This window comes from Sinohyriopsis cumingii, chromosome 13 (assembly GCF_028554795.1).
Source record: "Sinohyriopsis cumingii isolate HCF-2022 chromosome 13, ASM2855479v2, whole genome shotgun sequence".
Taxonomy (NCBI): Eukaryota; Metazoa; Mollusca; class Bivalvia; order Unionida; family Unionidae; genus Sinohyriopsis; species Sinohyriopsis cumingii.
In genome coordinates, this window is record NC_142973.1 from 57,961,638 (window position 1) to 57,979,779 (window position 18,142).

Here is an 18,142-nt window from a genome sequence, read left to right on the forward strand (position 1 = left end):
CATTCATTTTCGACCTCACTTCGTTGAACTAGTCCAAACCACACTCACACTGGAGCAAAGGTCAGTTCATTTTTTCTGCCCTCGTCCTATTAGAAAAAAACAAGCTGACTGAATCTCTCTTTTTGGAGCAGTTTCCGAATCTCCTGGAGTATGGAAATTCGATAGGTGGCAACCTGATTATTCTTGGCGATTTCAACTTTCACTTTGACTGTCCCGGAAGCCCAAACACATTCAAAATTCCTAGATTCCATTAATGTTTTCAACCTCAAACAGTCAGTTAACCAACCCACCCATAAACATGGTCACATTTTAGACTAGATTCTTTATAGACCTGATGATAACATTCTACAGTCCTCCCTGGTATCCTACAAACTTGCATCAGATCACCTCTGCATTATATGCCATTTTGATGTATCAGTCCTTAACCATCCACCTTTATCTGCTACTAAGAGAAACTTCCTTATGATAAATAGAACCAAACTAATGCATGACATCCAAGCAGACCTAACAACTTGCTTACGCAGAACAACTCAATAACTGCCTGTTTTCATTGCTCGACAAACATGCCCCAGCTACCAAGTGCAGAGTATCAATTAAGATGTGTTCTCCATGGTATAGCAGTGTTAGGGACCAGCTTTGCACTGCTAAAAGAGACCGCCGTAAAGCTGAGAGGCTTTGGCTTTCCACCAGACTCACTAATCATAAGCAAATCTATGAAGTCGCTAAGAAGAACATCCCAAACAAAGTCCATGCAGCGAAATAAGCCCACTACAGTACTAAGATCATGGAAGGTTCCAGCTGCAAAGAGCTCTTCGAGATTACTAACAAGCTAATGTCAAGGAACAAATGTACACCACTTCCAACTACCTTCTCTCCAATCGACCTTCTGGACATGTTTGCAAATTTCTTCCATGACAAAGTACAGACCATTAGAAATAAGCTTGACACCACAATTCCAACTGACTCGTCGTCACCATACAGTTGGGAAACAGAATTTCAGCGGCAACCATTAGCAGCATTTGAACCTGTCTCTATGGATTTCGTACGTACAATCCTGATGAAGAGTGCACCAAAGTCATGTGAACTTGATCCAATCCCAACATCAGTGCTGCTTGAGTGCTTAGATCCAGTATTGCCTTCACTAACTGATGTTATTAATACCTCTCTCTCATCCGGGGAATTCCCATCATTTTTCAAAACTGCCATGTAAAGCCTCTGCTGAAGAAACCAACACTAGACCATAACAATTTAAAGAACTACCACCCAGTTTCTAATCTACCGTTCATATAAAAAATCTTAGAAAAGGTTGTTCTATCCGAGCTTTTATCTCATCTGAATTCAAACGGTCTTTTTAGCAATGTACAATCTGCATATCGCCCTTGCCACAGTACTGAAACTACTCTTCTAAAAGTAGTTAATGACATTCTCTCTGCTTTAGATAGCGGAAAGATTACAGTCCTCACCCTCCTTGATTTGTCTGCAGCATTTTACACAATAGACTGTGATATATTACTTCACCGTCTCCATCATGTATTTGGCATTCATGATACAGCCTTACTGTGGTTCAAGTCCTACTTGGTGAAAAGGACACAAATTGTGTCTGCAAATGGACAACACTCCAGCCCAGTTGATCTATGTTGTGGTGTTCCACAGGGGTCTGCTCTTGGACCTGTTCTCTTCATTCTATACACTCAGCCACTCTCAAGTGTCATAGATCATCATCCAGTGTCTCACCAATTGTACGCTGATGACACCCAAATATACAAATCTGGCCACCCAACTGAAGTTGATGCTACCATCCAAGGTGTAGAGAGGTGCATTTCTGATGTGAAATTATGGATGACATGTAACAAGCTGTAGATGAATGATGATAAAACTGAGGCCATTCTGATCACAACACAAAACTTTCTCATTCACACCCTTTTCCTCAAACAATAAATATCAGCACAGCAACATTAAATTCACACAGTCAGTATGAAACGTAGGTGTTACTCTGGACAGTACTCTCACATTGCACCAAGATGTCATGAACATATCCAGGGCTGCATATCTTGAGCTAAGACATATCAGCTCCATTCGCAATTATCTTTCAGTTGATGCCACTAAAACACTTGTTTATTCATTTGTATTTCAAGACTGGACTATTGTAACTCAACTCTGTCTGATTCATCTCAATATCTACTCCAGAAACTTCACAAAGTTCAAAACACAGCTGCTCGGTTCATACTTAGAGTACCACGATCAGAGCACACCTCCCTGCAGCTCTGTACCCTACACCGGCTATCCATTTGATCCAGAATCAAACACAAAATTTGTTCTCTGTGTTACCTTTCACTGATGGACTCCAGTCCAACATACCTATCTGACCTCCCCCATGTATACACACCAGCAAGATACTTACGCTCCTCATCTGACAATCGTATACTCATTATTCCCGCTATGAAAACAAAGTCATATGGACAACGTTTTTTTGCATACCAGGGCCCAGCAACATGGAATGAATTGCCCACTGAACTTAGACACAAAGACACAGTGATCCCATTCAAGAGTGCTCTTAAAACTCACTTATTTCGACTGCAAGAACAAACGTAAAGACCTAATAATGTTTCTTACCTTAAATATTTTCAGCATGTTTTTTTTATGTTTTCTAATTGCATGGTGTTTTTTTTTTTGTAATCATATCATTATTTGTGTTTTTTATATTATAGGTGTTGTGTAATGTAAAGCGCTTAGAGCTTCTAAAGATTAGGTGCTATACAAAGTCCTCATTATTATTATTATTATCATCATCGGTTGGTCGTAAACACAGTCCAAAAGATAATTTCATTAGTTTCGGATCTATTTTAATCTTTTTGCTTTGGGCACCATTTTCAGTCGAATGATGACATGGTCTTGGAACAAAGCAAGCCATACAATTGAGTGTTGTTGTTGTTGTTGTTGTAGGGCTTAACGCCATTTTTCAGCACGCGATTGGCTATACATGGCGGCCAGTATTAATGGTGGAGGAAGAACCAGGGAAAACCCCGGAAAGAACCACCGACCCACGAGAAGCTACTGGCAGGCTTTCTCACATACCCACATTAGCCGAATCCGAGACTCGAACCCACGCAGACAGAGGTGAGATGGCAGTGATCCGTAACGGAGAGCGCTTTAGACAACTCGGCCACTCGGGGCCCCTACAATTGAGTGAATGCAAATTCTTGCTTCATTGCATGACAAGCGTGTGCATAAAATAATAGTTTCTTGTGAGAATCACTTTATTTTTTCTGCCTCTTTCTGTTGCTACAAATGATGTGACAGTTACAGTTCACATAAGTTCAGCTCCAGGCTCCACACTCTGTTGTATTCCTATGTCTTATTATAACATTAGCGTAAGAAACTGATGTGTGCATGTTTTCCTTGTTTGGGAGAGTTGTAACCTAGCCATTAAAGTAGTTGGACCAAACCTTTGTTTTGTGTTAATTTGGCACATGACACAAAGGTAGATAAAACACTGCAGTATGCAGAATGACTATTTGAATTAAATATTTAATAAACTTCATAGAAGATCAGGGAGACAAACTGAAGGATCAGAGGATCGGGTGTTTTGGTCACAGGATAGTGAAGCCCTCTTATATTTTTCTTGTTGCAGGATCACTTGTGTACACATTGTCCATATGTTATGAAAAATATGAGCTCAAACACAAAAATAGGACTATTGAATAGAAAAGAAATGCCAAGTTAAGTAGGATATAGTTTTCAAACACCATTGAATAGAAAAGAATTGCCCAATTAAGTAAGACGCAATTTTTAGAATTGTACATATTTCTACTATAGTCCGATAGAGCTTGGACATTCTTTATGTAAGACTATTTCATTATTGGTTGTTTTGAGGAAATGTCTTTTTTAGTATCATTGTTCTAGTTGGTGGTTTTAAGAAAATCAGCACAGTGAACCAAAGGTACTGTTCAAACCCTGCTTTTTTCCATTTATTGCACACTTGTTTTACCTGAGCATGACATTATTTAATAAATGTTTCTTTTGAAATACCAGAGAACATATAACTGGTCAGTATCACAGTAGTAAAAGGTGACTAACATGCAGTTAACCTTTGAGTCATATTTTATATTTCAGACTGGTCAGGTTTTGGGTAGGGTCAATGTAGTGTCAGGGCATGTCAAGACACAACTGATTGCCCATGACAAGGAAGTCTATGACATTGCCTTCAGCAGAGCTGGTGGGGGTCGGGACATGTTTGCCAGTGTGGGTGAGTATTGTTTGTATGTTAGAATTTAGCCTGGAAACTGATTTGCCATTGTCTTGTTTATGGAAGGGACCATAATGCAGCAAGATGTATGTCATGTAAATCATAAATTAGTAAACATTTAAATTTGTGAATATAATAAATTGCCAAAACAAATACAGTGAATTATGGTCATCATCCACATACAAAAGAATCTGACTTTAGTATTAGTTATAGCTAGACTATTATATATATATATATATATACACACATATACATACACACACACACCTATGTGTATAATGAAAATTGTCCTTACTTTCATTTATGCTGCTAGGGTTTGCAAGTGTGCACATCTTGCATTTTATGAATTTGAACACTTGTAACGCAGTGATGCATAATAACTTTTGCAAATTACTTCAAAGTTGTGCTTATGAAATGCACCCTGCACAGTATAAAATTTTTATTAAATGTTAAAACAAACTCAATGTTAAAACTTAGTAAAAAGTGAGGATACTTATTTGATACAAGTACATCTGTAGATCCAAAGTATGTGAATGTAGGTTAATACAAAAATATTCTTGGAAATCCCAGTAATTATTTATACTAGAAACATGTGTACAAGAAAGTTTTGAACATATGCAAACATTGATCCATTTCCTGAAGGTGAGATTATAGTCATTGCTGGTGTGAATCTAGAAAGTGAATGACAGAATGAAGAAAGTAAATGTTTAAGTAGAGTTTCTTTCCAAAGAGAGGGTGATAATTCTAAAATGATGTCAGATGTGGGGTTAGATGAACCGCTAAAGAAGAAACCAACATTTAATACAGAGTTTCAGAAATCATGGTTGTTACCGTCAAAATGGTTACACACGAAATGGAAGGTATGTTGTATAATATTTGACTTGCACAAAATTGGGGGGTAAAAACCTGTTACTTACTAGACACATTGAGTTACATGCATTTTGGAATAGAGATGTCCATTAGACAGTACCCATGAACTGTGGAAAATTCTGCAAAGTAACCATAAAGAATGGTTTGTGCCAGCCATGCATATGCCCCTTTGGATGGCAGACTGTGAAAGGGAGTTCTCAGTACAGAACACTATTCATAAACAGATAAGAAACAGGTTAGACCCAGAAACAGTGAACAGATTAATGCATATACAGCTAGAACGGAGTCATTTGAGGATTTTGATTAAAATGGAGACCAAACAAGAGTAGAATAGAAAGAAAGAGGGATGGGTATATAAGTACTGGGTAAACAATGAATTATAGTTAACCCCCTTCCAAGTTTTTTTTTACTCCAAGACAAGGGAGAGATTTCACCCTTCAGATAAAATCCTAGCAGCATCTCTGTACTTTTTTAAATCATTAAGATAAAATATGTTTGGAACAGTCACATTTGTCATTATATTGAGAGTATGCCGTATTTTCACTGCAGCTGAAATTTTATGTCACTAGACAGAAGTTCTTGACTCATAATTTACTTGTTGAGTTATAATGAGCCATATCTCATAAACTGATTGAATATTTAGAGGAAAATCTTATCATACACAAGTCATGATGCCCTAGGCTGATAAATCAGCCTCATACCTGTGATGATATTGATCTTTGGTTTAGGGGCTGACATCGCCAATTCATTAAAAGCTGCAAATATCTGCAGCCAGTTTTGGCTGCACACATGAGTGTACATTTTATACACTTACTAGTATTTCTTGTGGCTGTGGAGCTTCTGTCAGCTGAAGGTTTTTTTGGTGATATGTACATTATATTTCTGGAGCAAATCCTTTGTTTGTTGACTTGTAAATCCATCTGGAGCAGTACAACCATCTGTCCTGTGGTTATTTTAAATTTTGCGTTAGATATGGCTGTTACAAATTACTGGTATGTGTCAAAAGTGTATGCAGTTTTGTTCGTGAAAGATTTGCTTGCAGCAAAATTGCACATTTTAATGAATAGATATCAGACCCACATATCATCCTTCAGTATCAGCACTGATTTGGGAGGGTTGATTTATTTGGCTAATGATGCCCAAATGTAACTTTGTTATGCAGAAATACAAATTTTTATGCTTTCATTCAAGAAATTATTCATTGTCATTTGTGACCATAGTAATAATTCCAATGTTATGACAGGACCAATCCATTACAAATGCAAATGTATCTATGTAAAGGTGCTGATGGATCAGTGAGGATGTTTGACTTGCGGCACCTTGAGCATTCAACAATTATTTATGAAGACCCGCAGCACCACCCACTGTTGAGACTTGCCTGGAACAAACAGGACCCTAACTACCTTGCTACTATGGCTATGGATGCCATGGAGGTAGGTTTTGGTTAAATATTGGTCTTTGATTTTTGTCATGGTTATTAAGCATAGGTTGTATTGCTTCTTTAAATGCAAGAAAGTTAAGTTTTTAACTGTAGCACCATTTCTTTGTAAGTCTTGGATGTAATGTCATGAATCTGGACGTGTATATTCTGTTAAAAAGTCATTTGATATGGTTTGTATATTAGCTACATTTCTGTGCCTTTTCTTTGAATAATCATGAACTTTTTTAGTGTTTCCTTGGGCCAACACACTGTAGTGGGCTCACTACAGCATTCTCATAGCTTCAATTGACATGAAATGTGCCATGCCATTCATGGTACACTTGTTATGGATGTTGGAATGTACAGTTATATGATGATTTCAGATATTACTAAGACAACAGTCTACTTTCATTGCTTTATATACTTGCTTGAAGCTGTTCATTGATTCAGGAATATGAACGTACAGCACGAGGACATGTAGACCAAATAATTGTATTCTAAATGTCATTAAAGGCTTTTTATACATATGAAATCAAATTCAGAGTAAAGCACTATAGGTTAAGTCCTCGTGCATGTCCTATGACTCTGGGTATTCATTTTCTAGCATGTTGAAAATTATGTTTCCTAACCTCTCTTTCACAAGAAAAGTGTTGATTTTTTCAGCATTTAATAAAATACAAACTTTATCTGCACTCTGATAAATGAAAAAACTTGCTAAAATATCAAGTAGTCTCATTGAATTGTTACTACTTTCTAACTTAACAAAACAGTCAGAACCTGTTTTGTTGGTAGATTTTAGAACACATGGTGAACTTAACTGAAGCTATATTGCAGTCTGATTTAATCCAGATATCTACAACCATATGTAGGGCTCTAACAGATACTATACAAGTTCATGTTCTGGTGACCTTTGGAATTTTGAGTTTATTTATTTCTAGTATCCTATCAGATAAATCTTTGGAAATGGTGTTGGAGAGATTTACCTTTAGTTTAGTAACGACATGTTCCAAACTTTTCCACTTAAACTTAAAGTTTAGACATCCATCATCATTTTTCATATAGGGTTTGTGTATCTATTGTGTATATTTATTGAAACGTACAGTTTGTTTTACCTTCTCAAAACAATTAAACACTGAGGGATCTTGTACTGCAAAACAATATAAGGGTTAATATGGATCCAGATACAGTAACATGATACAATATCATTTAATATCAAGGATGTAACAGTATAGAAGATACGAAAATCACTCCAGAACGAAGCATTAAATTAACTTAAGGTTTAAGTGTAAAAGGAATTTTTTTAAAAACTAAGTTAAAGATCTTGTAGGTTTCTTAAATCTTTTTTGGGTTGGCATAAATCTCTCTTTAAATTTACAAATAACTAGATAGATTCTTTTAATAAAAAGTCATGCATTTATGGAATGTTTTAAATTTTAAAAAATTGCTCAGGTTGCATCAGATAGCCTTCAGTGTAAAGGAAATTTGAGAATATTTAGATATCAAAATAATTTCATTTCGGAAGCTGCTCACTTCGCATGTTATATAAAGAAATGTGCTAAACACTCAGTTCTTAACTTTTTTCTCATTGAATTGGTATATAATCTTTATTCTCTTTATTGGTAGGTGATCATCCTGGATGTACGAGTTCCATGCACCCCAGTAGCCAGACTGAACAACCATCGAGCATGTGTTAATGGAATTGCATGGGCACCTCACTCCAGCTGTCATATTTGTACTGCAGGTAAATAGGATCCCGCTCAACACAGTTATAGAAGCCCTATAGGTATCAACTTTGTTTGACTGTCTGTCCATCTGTTAGCAGTTTGGTTCTGCAACACAACTTTCCTGGGAATAGTTGGATTTTAACTAGAGTTCAGGTCCTCATTTAGAGTTATGGCCCCTGATTGTTTTCCTTAACTGCAGTATAATTTTACAGACTTAAAGGTTGTTAGATTTCAACAAACAGTTTAGCAAGCATCTTCATATTGATAAGGTCTTTAATGAGTTGCAGTTCTGTGACATTATTTACGGGAGTTTTGGCCTTGTGATTTCTCAACCTGAGCACACTTTACTTAATATTGTTGGATTTAAACCAGGTAACATATATATTTACCAGACCTTGAATAGGTGTGATTTAAAACATTGCACAATATGATTTACAGGACCTATGGTCCTTGATTGCCCATGCACACTATGATTTACAGGACCTATGGTCCTTGATTGCCCATCTACAATATGATTTACAGGACCTATGGTCCTTGATTGCCCATGTACAATATGATTTACAGGACCTATGGTCATTGATTGCCCATGCACAATATGATTTGCAGGGCCTATTGTCCATGATTGCCCATGTACAATATGATTTACAGGACCTATGGTCCTTGATTGCCCATGTACAATATGATTTACAGGACCTATGGTCATTGATTGCCCATGCACAATATGATTTGCAGGGCCTATTGTCCTTGATTGCCCATGTACAATATGATTTACAGGACCTATAGTCCTTGATTGCCCATGTACAATATGATTTACAGGACCTATGGTCCTTGATTGCCCATGTACAATATGATTTACAGGACCTATGGTCATTGATTGCCCATGCACAATATGATTTACAGGACCTATGGTCCTTGATTGCCCATGTACAATATGATTTACAGGACCTATGGTCCTTGATTGCCCATGTACAATATGATTTACAGGACCTATGGTCCTTGATTGCCCATCCTGCTGAATTTGCACACTGTAGCATAAGCTTAGCAGTAGTTACTGATTTCAACCGTATTTGGAATGTGGGCTTAAGTTGTGACCTTGATTGACTTAAATTTACGTTACTTGATAACATTTAAAGAGTTATGGACCTTCCTCCTAAGTAATAACTGCAACATAATTTTATGAAGGGTTGTTGGATTTCATCCAAATTTAGTTTGCACTTTTATAATGATGATGGTCCCTTTTTCAAGGATTGTTGAAATTTTAACCAAATTTGATACACAGTTATGTATTAACAAGTCCTCAAATAAATGTGTTTTCCAGCTTTATGTGTATTGATTTATAAGGATATAATGCCTGCGATTTGCTATTCTCCTTTGGATTCCACATCATAATTTTATGTAGGATTGGTGGGTTTCAAGCAAATTTTATGTGCAGCTTTATGCTGACAAGTTCTCAGATGGGTTTATTTTCAGGTGTCTGCTTCCCATAAGATTAAAATTCAAAGGAAATGATGTCATTAATTTTGTGATGGACCGTTTTCTCAGATTTCAGCTTCTGCACACTAACAACGTTTAATTCTTGCATGAGCTGGATAACTAGTTTGTAGAGTTGTGGGTACAGCACTTTTTCCACTAACTTTTTTGTTTGAGGCCCTGCCAAACAAATTATATCAGGAGGGGTTCTTTGCATTACGACATTGTAAATAGCTCTGTTTGAGACAGTCATAACCAGGGGGTGCAATGATATGCACAAAACTATATTGCGATGTACAAAACTCATACTACAATATATACTGCACTAAAGTAACACTTAAAGGAAACAATACAATAAATAAAAAATTACAGCTTGAAAAATACAACATCTCCATGTGATGTTACCCTGTAAGACTATAGATGTAGTCAAATGAACAACTTCAGATGGCATTCAAATGAACATATAAAATATAAAAATGAAACAAGTCTACAAACACATGAAAACAGTCAAATTATCAGCAAATAAAAATCTCACTGCCATTTCTAGCCAGTCATGAAACAAGTCTACAAACACATGAAAGCAGTCAAATTATCAGCAAATAAAAATCTCACTGCCATTTCTAGCCAGTCTGTCTTAATTTAAATTCACAAGAGCATTGTTTTAAAAGTCTCAACACACTTTTTTTCATTTTTTTAGCAAGATGCTAAATATCATCATCATCATCTCAATATAAATAAATCACTGCATATTGAGGAAACTTAACATTATCAACATCAGAACTTAAAGCAGTCCCCTCATGTGGTAACAATGTGTCCAGCTGTACTAAAGACTCTCTGAGGACATGGGAGTTGCAGGAATGCATAATCTTTTCTGACTACTTGTGCAAGGAGTGGAAAGTTGTACTGCTGAACTTTCCAGGATCCGCATCCAACATTATTAAACATTTACTCCTGCACAAGTCAACCTCGTGCTTCACTCTGTCAGATCTGGATTATGGTTGGCTTGTCCTCCCTGACGCATATAACATCACCCAAACTTGATGCAAGTCCAGTCAGAGAAGGACTTTTATAGCTGGTTCATCTGATTTAACTTCATCTGCTGACAGAATTAAATAAAATGAATTTCAGTGGGCCAGACCCCTTTAATGCTTTCATTCATATTTTCTTGTGTAAAAGTTTGAATCTAGTAAAAACGTTAATTAATAAAATGTCGTATTAAATATGGCTTTGTTCATCAATGGAAAAGTTTTTCTCTGGGTTGGTGGGAGGCAGTTGCACAAGAGTATTATACACATATTATGCACATAAATATTTTAAAAGGGAATCCTTTTGGAAGTACATAACACAGGGAAACAAAAAAAAATGGCAGATTCAGTTTTAATAAATCAGTTCTGCCTACCTAGCAGTGCCCTGATTGGAACTCCATTTTCAGATGAAATGACTGTTCTCAGTAATCCCAAAGGACCAGCAAGTATAGCAACAATGTGTGTGTGTGTGTGTTTGTGATTTGGTTTTTAACATAGCTTTAACAATTTGTAGTCATATCACTACAATGTCTGCAGTGTGGCAGTTTATAATGATGTCTAGCACTGGTGCTTCATGCAGCAGACATGTAGCATCATGTCCCACCCAGTCACATTATCCTGACACCAGGCCGACCAGTCCTAACACTAACCTCTTAATGCAGAGCACCAAGTGAGGCAGCTGCTAGTACCATTATTATAAGTCTTTGGTATGACTCGGTCGGGGTTTGAACCCTCAACCCCCCACATCCAAGGTGGATGCTCTAACCCATATGTGTCAAACTCAAGGCCCGCGGGCCACATCAGGCCCGGCATACAATTATATCAGGCCCAAGAGGTCTTGACCGGCGTACAATTATATCCGGCCCGAGAGAATTTTAGGCTATGGTGTTTCCCAATGCACACTTTGCTGAAAAACTTAGCTTACTTCGCGCCGAGTTCGCACAGCGCTTTAGTGACTTTGAAGCACAGAAAAGTAATTTTGAGCTGTTTCATAACCCATTTGCCATAGACGTGGAAACTGCACCTGTAAATTTGCAGATGGAGCTAATAGAGCTGCAGTGTAATGGGATACTAAAGGCAAAGTACGACACTGTGGGGCCTGCACAGTTCACTCGTTTCATTCCTGAAGAGATGCACCAGCTTCGTCTACATGCGGCTCGAACCTTGAGCATGTTTGGTAGCACATATCTGTGTGAGCAGCTGTTTTCTGTGATGAAGATTAACAAAACATCACACAGGAGTCATCTCACTGATGAACACTTGCAGTCCATCATGAGAATCTCAATGACACAGAACATTACTCCCAACATAAACAAACTTGTAGCCAAGAAAAGATGCCAAACATCCAGCTCTGACAAATTGGCATAAGAGTGAAAATGGGTATGCCAATGATTTTTTATTATTAAAACTTTTTGCTGTTTTAATTTATATTAATGTTTAAAGAAGGTTTAATTTTCCGCTTATTGAATGTTTATCCTGTTCGGCCCGCAACCTTACGTGTGATTTGAGTTTTGGCCCGCTGAGCGATTGAGTTTGACACCCCTGCTCTAACCACTTAGGCCATTGGAGTGTTCTGTAGCAACAAAGGAACAAAATACAATAATTTGTAAGTATCAGCAGTTTCTGCCAGGGATGGTTCTACAGGAAGCTGTGGGTGAGAAGATGTCTTTGGCTTATGTTGGATGCTGACAACTTGGTTAACTCGAGATAATTGCAAAGCTATTCATTTTCATCGAACATTTCCTGTTCACTCTAGCTCACTAACTTAAATCAAGGATCGAATAGTGCACATTCCTGCAGAAACACCTGGTTCTTCCTCTACCTAACAAAATAAAGCACAGATATAAATGCTCGAGTTAATTCTTATTACATTCAACATGACAAATATAAAACAATTCTAGTGGCCAGTGGCAACTGTCAACTTGTTAAGCCATCCATTTTAAGGTAATAAGCATGGATGTGTGAACTTTTAAACATAAACTTAGCATTCTGTGAAATACAAATGGATGGGAGAACATCCTTGTGGAGTGGTGACCATCTCTCACTATCACTAAAGCAGCATGACCAAATACAATGCGGTTAATTTGAATAATTTTATATAAAGTTGTACGTGTATTACAGTTTTGATACTTTTATTCTGTTTTTGATTTTAACTTTATGTGTAGTAAAATCTTTAGATCAGTTAAGAAGTCAAAGTTATTACAGTTATTTCTAGTATATTTAATTGGTAGACAAATCATCAGATATGGCCTTTTTCATATATATGACAATATCATTCATTTTCCTGGGCAGCTAAGGTAATGGACACAGACTTTTTCTGGAATGGAAGTGTGAGTGATATCATAAGTGTCTGCTCTGAATTCATAGTTTTCATATTTCTCAAAGTGAAATTTTGCAGTTCATAAGGTCCTCAGCAAGAGCAGCATCTTTCTCCCACAGTGAATTGATGTCACTGGCATTGCTTCTTGCTTTCTTAGCAACTAAAGCAGCATAAATAGTACACTGCAGTTCAGGGAACCTTTCACTCAGACATGTCAACAGTGGAGTTCCAGGTGCTAATATCTTAGACCAGGTTTTAAAGTCTGAGCAATTTAGTTTTGCCTGGAGTACAGCAGCTGTATTGCTGCTTTGAAAAAATAATATAATCATTCTAATATGACCACAAATTCTTGACATGCGATTGATATTAATGCTTTGCACACTGCTAGGTTTACAGTGTGAGCATAATAGCCTATATGAGGGTTGCATCTGGACTCTGAAGCAGCCACACCCATATTGTCCATCATTAAGGGAGGATCCTTGCAGAGACTCCATTCCTCAGTAGCATTCACCCATACTAAAGTTATACTCAAACCAGTGCGACTCCATGGAAGCTCTATGGTCAGCAGAACGAAAGACTGGAGCCCCCAGTCCTCATTTAAGATGAAAGCAGTAACAGTCGTGCTACAGGCAGGTTCAAGAAACTTGTTTTAATTATATCTCTGCAAGCTTTATACATGTCTGGCACCACCGTTTCAGAGAAGTATGTGCACGCTGGTAATTCATATTAAGGGTCCAAAACCATAACCATTTCTATGAAACCCTGAAGACTTGAAGATCATTTACATTAAATCCTACAATAGCAGTTTTTATGTTCTTATGTCAAACACTTGTGTCTTTATACATAGATGTAAGTGCATCTGTAAACATTCCTGGAATTGTTTTTGCGTCGCTTTTCACCATGGTCGAAGTAGTTCCACTGGATGACCCAGCTGCTGATGCTGTTAACCCTGACATCTTGTGGTATCAAGTTAGATGGGTACTCAGGTCATTCCACCACTATAACATATGTTAGTATTACACTTCTTGCTTAAGTTGTTGTTGTGGTTGTTATGGGGTTGAATGCTGTTTTTGCAGCACAATATAGGCTATACATGGTGGCCAATATAACTGGTGGAGAACCTCAGAAAGAACCACTGACCCATGGGAAGCTATTGGCAAGCTTTCTTATTTACTCACATTGGCCGAGCCCAAGGGTCTCACCCAAACATACAGTTAAGATGGCAGTGATCCCTAACAGTGAGTGCAGTAGACCACTTGTTCACTTTGTGCCCACTCTTGCAGATGGCAGTATCTTCTTCAATTTCACTACTACTCTTCATTTTCCTTAAACCCAAAAATTCCCGCATGGCACAGTTTGCTTTCTTGTTTGGGATCATTTCAAAATCCAGTTGAAAAAAAATTAATTTCTGAAAATTTAAATTCAGGTCTACATGCCTATCAGCTTGTAAAAATATTGAAATTAATAAATAGTTTTGGAGACAAGAAAACAAAGCACTTCAGTCTCACCTACCTGGTATTTCACATGTTAAATATAAACTATAGCACCAGTTTGTTTAAATATTTTGCTCTTTTTATTCTCTGAAGCTAATATATCACAAATTACAGCAGATGTTGCATGCTTTGTTGCATATACAATTTGGGGATAAAATAAATATTTTAGAAGAATCTATATATTTACAAATACTCATAATTACTGTTCATTTAGTGTCAGTATGAACAGAACATAACAAAATGAAGTATATAAATTATTTATTTTTAACCTGAAATATATCCCCAAGGTCTTGACTTGCCATACCCAACCCATTAAACTGTGACTGAATGAAGGTACTGTGCGGCACATTTTACATTCTCTTGCAGTCTCTTGCTAAGAGTGCACCTAGAAGAAAAAGATGGTATAGTTCTTGAATTAAATTTAAAAAATTCTGAGGAATACACTTATTTTGTAGGATGAAAGCATGACCATGAAAAAATCCTGATACACAAAATTGTATTGTGGCATGTAATGCCAGAACATCAGACCACAGTATACTGGTATATCATTGCTCCACTAGTCATGACAGCAAGGTAGAACTATAATGATTTGTTATTTCCTTGCATTTGAGTTTATTTGAGTACTTTTTGAACCTTATAACCTTAATAAACAAAATGAATCAACCCATTTACCTTTTGTTGAATTTTCCATTTGGTTTGGTGTCTGAACTTACAGTAACACAAGCAGGTTATTCAGTAATAAGATAATTTGAGTAAAGTGCCTTGCCTGAGGACATGCCATAGTACCTGACCTAAGCTTTAATGGCAGTTTTATAACAGGCACTGCATATTAAGTCGAAGACACTATACCTTCTGCTGCATTAGTTACCTCTCACAACTTGCAGAGAGTGGCCGAGTGGTCTAAAGCACTCACCATTCAGGATCACTGTCATCTCACCTCTGTCTGCGTGGGTTCAAGTCCAAGGCTCGGCTAGCGTGGGTACGTGGGAAAGCCTGCCAGTAGCTTTTTGTGGGTCGGTGGTTCTTCCCTCGGTTTTCCAAGGTTCTTCCTCCACCAGTTATACTGGCCGCCATGTATAGCCTATCCTGTGCTGAAAAATGGTGTTAAACCCTAGAACAACTTGCAGAAAGTGTATCAGGTCTGTTCTGCATCTCATGGGATTTTAAGCTTCGTTTCTTGCTTATTGTAAGCTATACTCCAGATTTTAATGTTTTTATTTCAGCTGATGATCATCAGGCATTAATATGGGATATTCAGCAGATGCCGCGAGCAATTGAGGATCCCATCTTGGCATATACTGCATCAGGCGAGATCAACCAGATTCAGTGGTCCACCACCCAGCCTGACTGGATTGCCATCTGCTATAATAACTGTCTGGAGATCCTCAGAGTGTGAAAAATAGTGACTGTACAGATGTTTTATGGATCCTGTATTGTGTCCTTCCTTTGATTGACTAAGATAGAAGGGATGAAAAATACATGTGGAATGTAACATGTAGATATACAATAGACTTGCAGACATTGGAATTTCAACTTGACTAGGTTGAAGACTGTACTAGTTAATATACCTATATTTTTCACATGATTCATAATTGTGTACACACAGTAGAATATCTCAGTTGTGAAAAGTATGTATGTTGTTACTGTGCACTTGTTCCAAGTTTTTTTTCTTCTGAATTGTAATGGATATTTTGACATATTCAGGGGTATGGGTAAGTAAACTGAAGTTATGCTGATTTAATTGCTTTTTCTTTATCATTGAAGTAGGCCTTGGGCTTTAATAACAACAGCATGGAAATAATAATTTCCATCTGGCTTAAAGGCAAATGTTTCTATTTGGAAACCATTTGGAAGATATAATTCAACTTTATAGAGTTTTGGCCATGGTTTAAGGCTAAGCAAGTGTAAAATATATAGGTCATAATGAGGAATTTTGACCATCCCTTGGTCACACCGTGAGACCATCGATATAATGTTTATTGTGATAAAGTAGTGTTCACTGTATGTGGTCACACCTTTAGACCTTTGATGTAATGTGAGTTGAGATAAAGCAGTGTTCACCATGTTTTGGACACACCTTGAGACCTTTGATGTAATGTGAGTTGAGATAAAGTAGTGTTCATTGTATGTGGTCACACCTTGAGACCTTTGATGTAATGTGAGTAGAGATAAAGCAGTGTTCACCATGTTTGGTCACACCTGGTGACTGTTGATGTAAAGTGTGTTGAGATAAAGCAGTGTTCCCCATATGTGTTCACACCTTGAGTTTTGATAAAGCTATAGCAGACATTTTTCTATAAAACTAGGATAAGCTCATGCATGGTGAAAATAGATTATTTCATTGTTTTGGTACAACCGAAGAAGAGTGCATTGCAAGATTGCTAAGTTTATTGACTCGCGCATTATAATGAGCCAGAAGATTAATCTTGATCTGGAATTTCTGATTTCATGCAAAAAATAATGTTTAAAGCACCCTTACCATTAGATTGAATTGCACAAATCTAATTTTCAGTAATATGATGAGATAGATTTGACTAGGGTGGGTGGGTGCAATTACCATTTCATATGATTAGAATGCAGAATGAATGTGAACAAAATGAAGACAAATGAAATGATGAATGTATATTTTAGAAAATGGAGAGAGCAAATGAAAAAAATGCAATATGTTGAATAATGAAATGAACCATTGTGATTGAATTTCTTCAATAGATTTGAAAATAAATTATTTTTAAGCTGCCACTAAATTTTTGGGATTGCTTTCCATTGTAATTTGGTATGAGATGGTTTGCATTGATAATGTTTCACTTCAAAAGCTGTGACATTGTTTTGATCAAGGCAGACATAATCGCCATTGATGTTAGGACATTTTTACCAGTGGTTGTATTGATATAATTTTTTTTGGACATATTAAAATAATAAAATATGCTGACAAACACCAACAATTAAATTTTTTACATTTATTGAAGTTGTCATGTTTTATTTGTCATAAATTCCATGCTGTCTTTGTCATTTGATGCAGATGCTATGTTACACACTTTTGCTCAAGAAGATATTAAAGCAACAGTTTCCCTTTAACACTCCTAAACAGAAAACCTGACTTAAGTAAATGTATTTCCGTTTTAGTCCTAACAGATGAAAATGAAAGGACACTGAATGGAAACAGTAAATCCATAATAAGAATGCACTTTTGAGATCATAAACAACAAATGGTGCGACGATAGATGAAATGCAGACATGAATGAAATGCCAACAGAATGCAGCAAAATGAATTAGGAATGTATTTTATGTGTAAATAAAGTGCAAACAAATTGTAGACTTGGTAAAATGATCTGTTTCATGGTCTGTACTTCAGTCTTTACTGCATCCCACCCCTATCCCCATGATGGAGGTGAGTCTAGTTTTCCCAAAAATACACAACTCTTTTGACAATAGTGCAGATAAAAATGATTGGTCAACATGCATATCTCAGACATGATTTTTCTCCTTTTTAAAGCGGAATTCCACTTTTCTTCTGACTTGAATCAGATTTTTCTTGATATAGTCCATTTTTTTGTCATCTCCGATCCAGTTTTTA

General features: G+C 36.8%; 1 protein-coding gene across 3 annotated transcripts in view; it reads left to right on the top strand.

Moving 5' to 3' along the window:
- The window catches only part of LOC149785641 (DDB1- and CUL4-associated factor 7), a 41,024-nt gene extending 23,496 nt beyond the window's left edge, over window positions 1-17,528 (top strand). For all 3 annotated transcript variants that reach the window (XM_089979469.1, XM_089979472.1, XM_089979470.1), the window contains exons 6-9: window positions 4,114-4,246; window positions 6,398-6,549; window positions 8,160-8,277; window positions 15,792-17,528. In XM_089979469.1, the coding sequence (XP_089835595.1) occupies window positions 4,114-4,246; window positions 6,398-6,549; window positions 8,160-8,277; window positions 15,792-15,964 (576 nt within the window). In that variant the 3' untranslated portion in view covers window positions 15,965-17,528. The remainder of the gene's footprint in view (window positions 1-4,113; window positions 4,247-6,397; window positions 6,550-8,159; window positions 8,278-15,791) is intronic.
- Window positions 17,529-18,142: the final 614 nt, after the last annotated feature.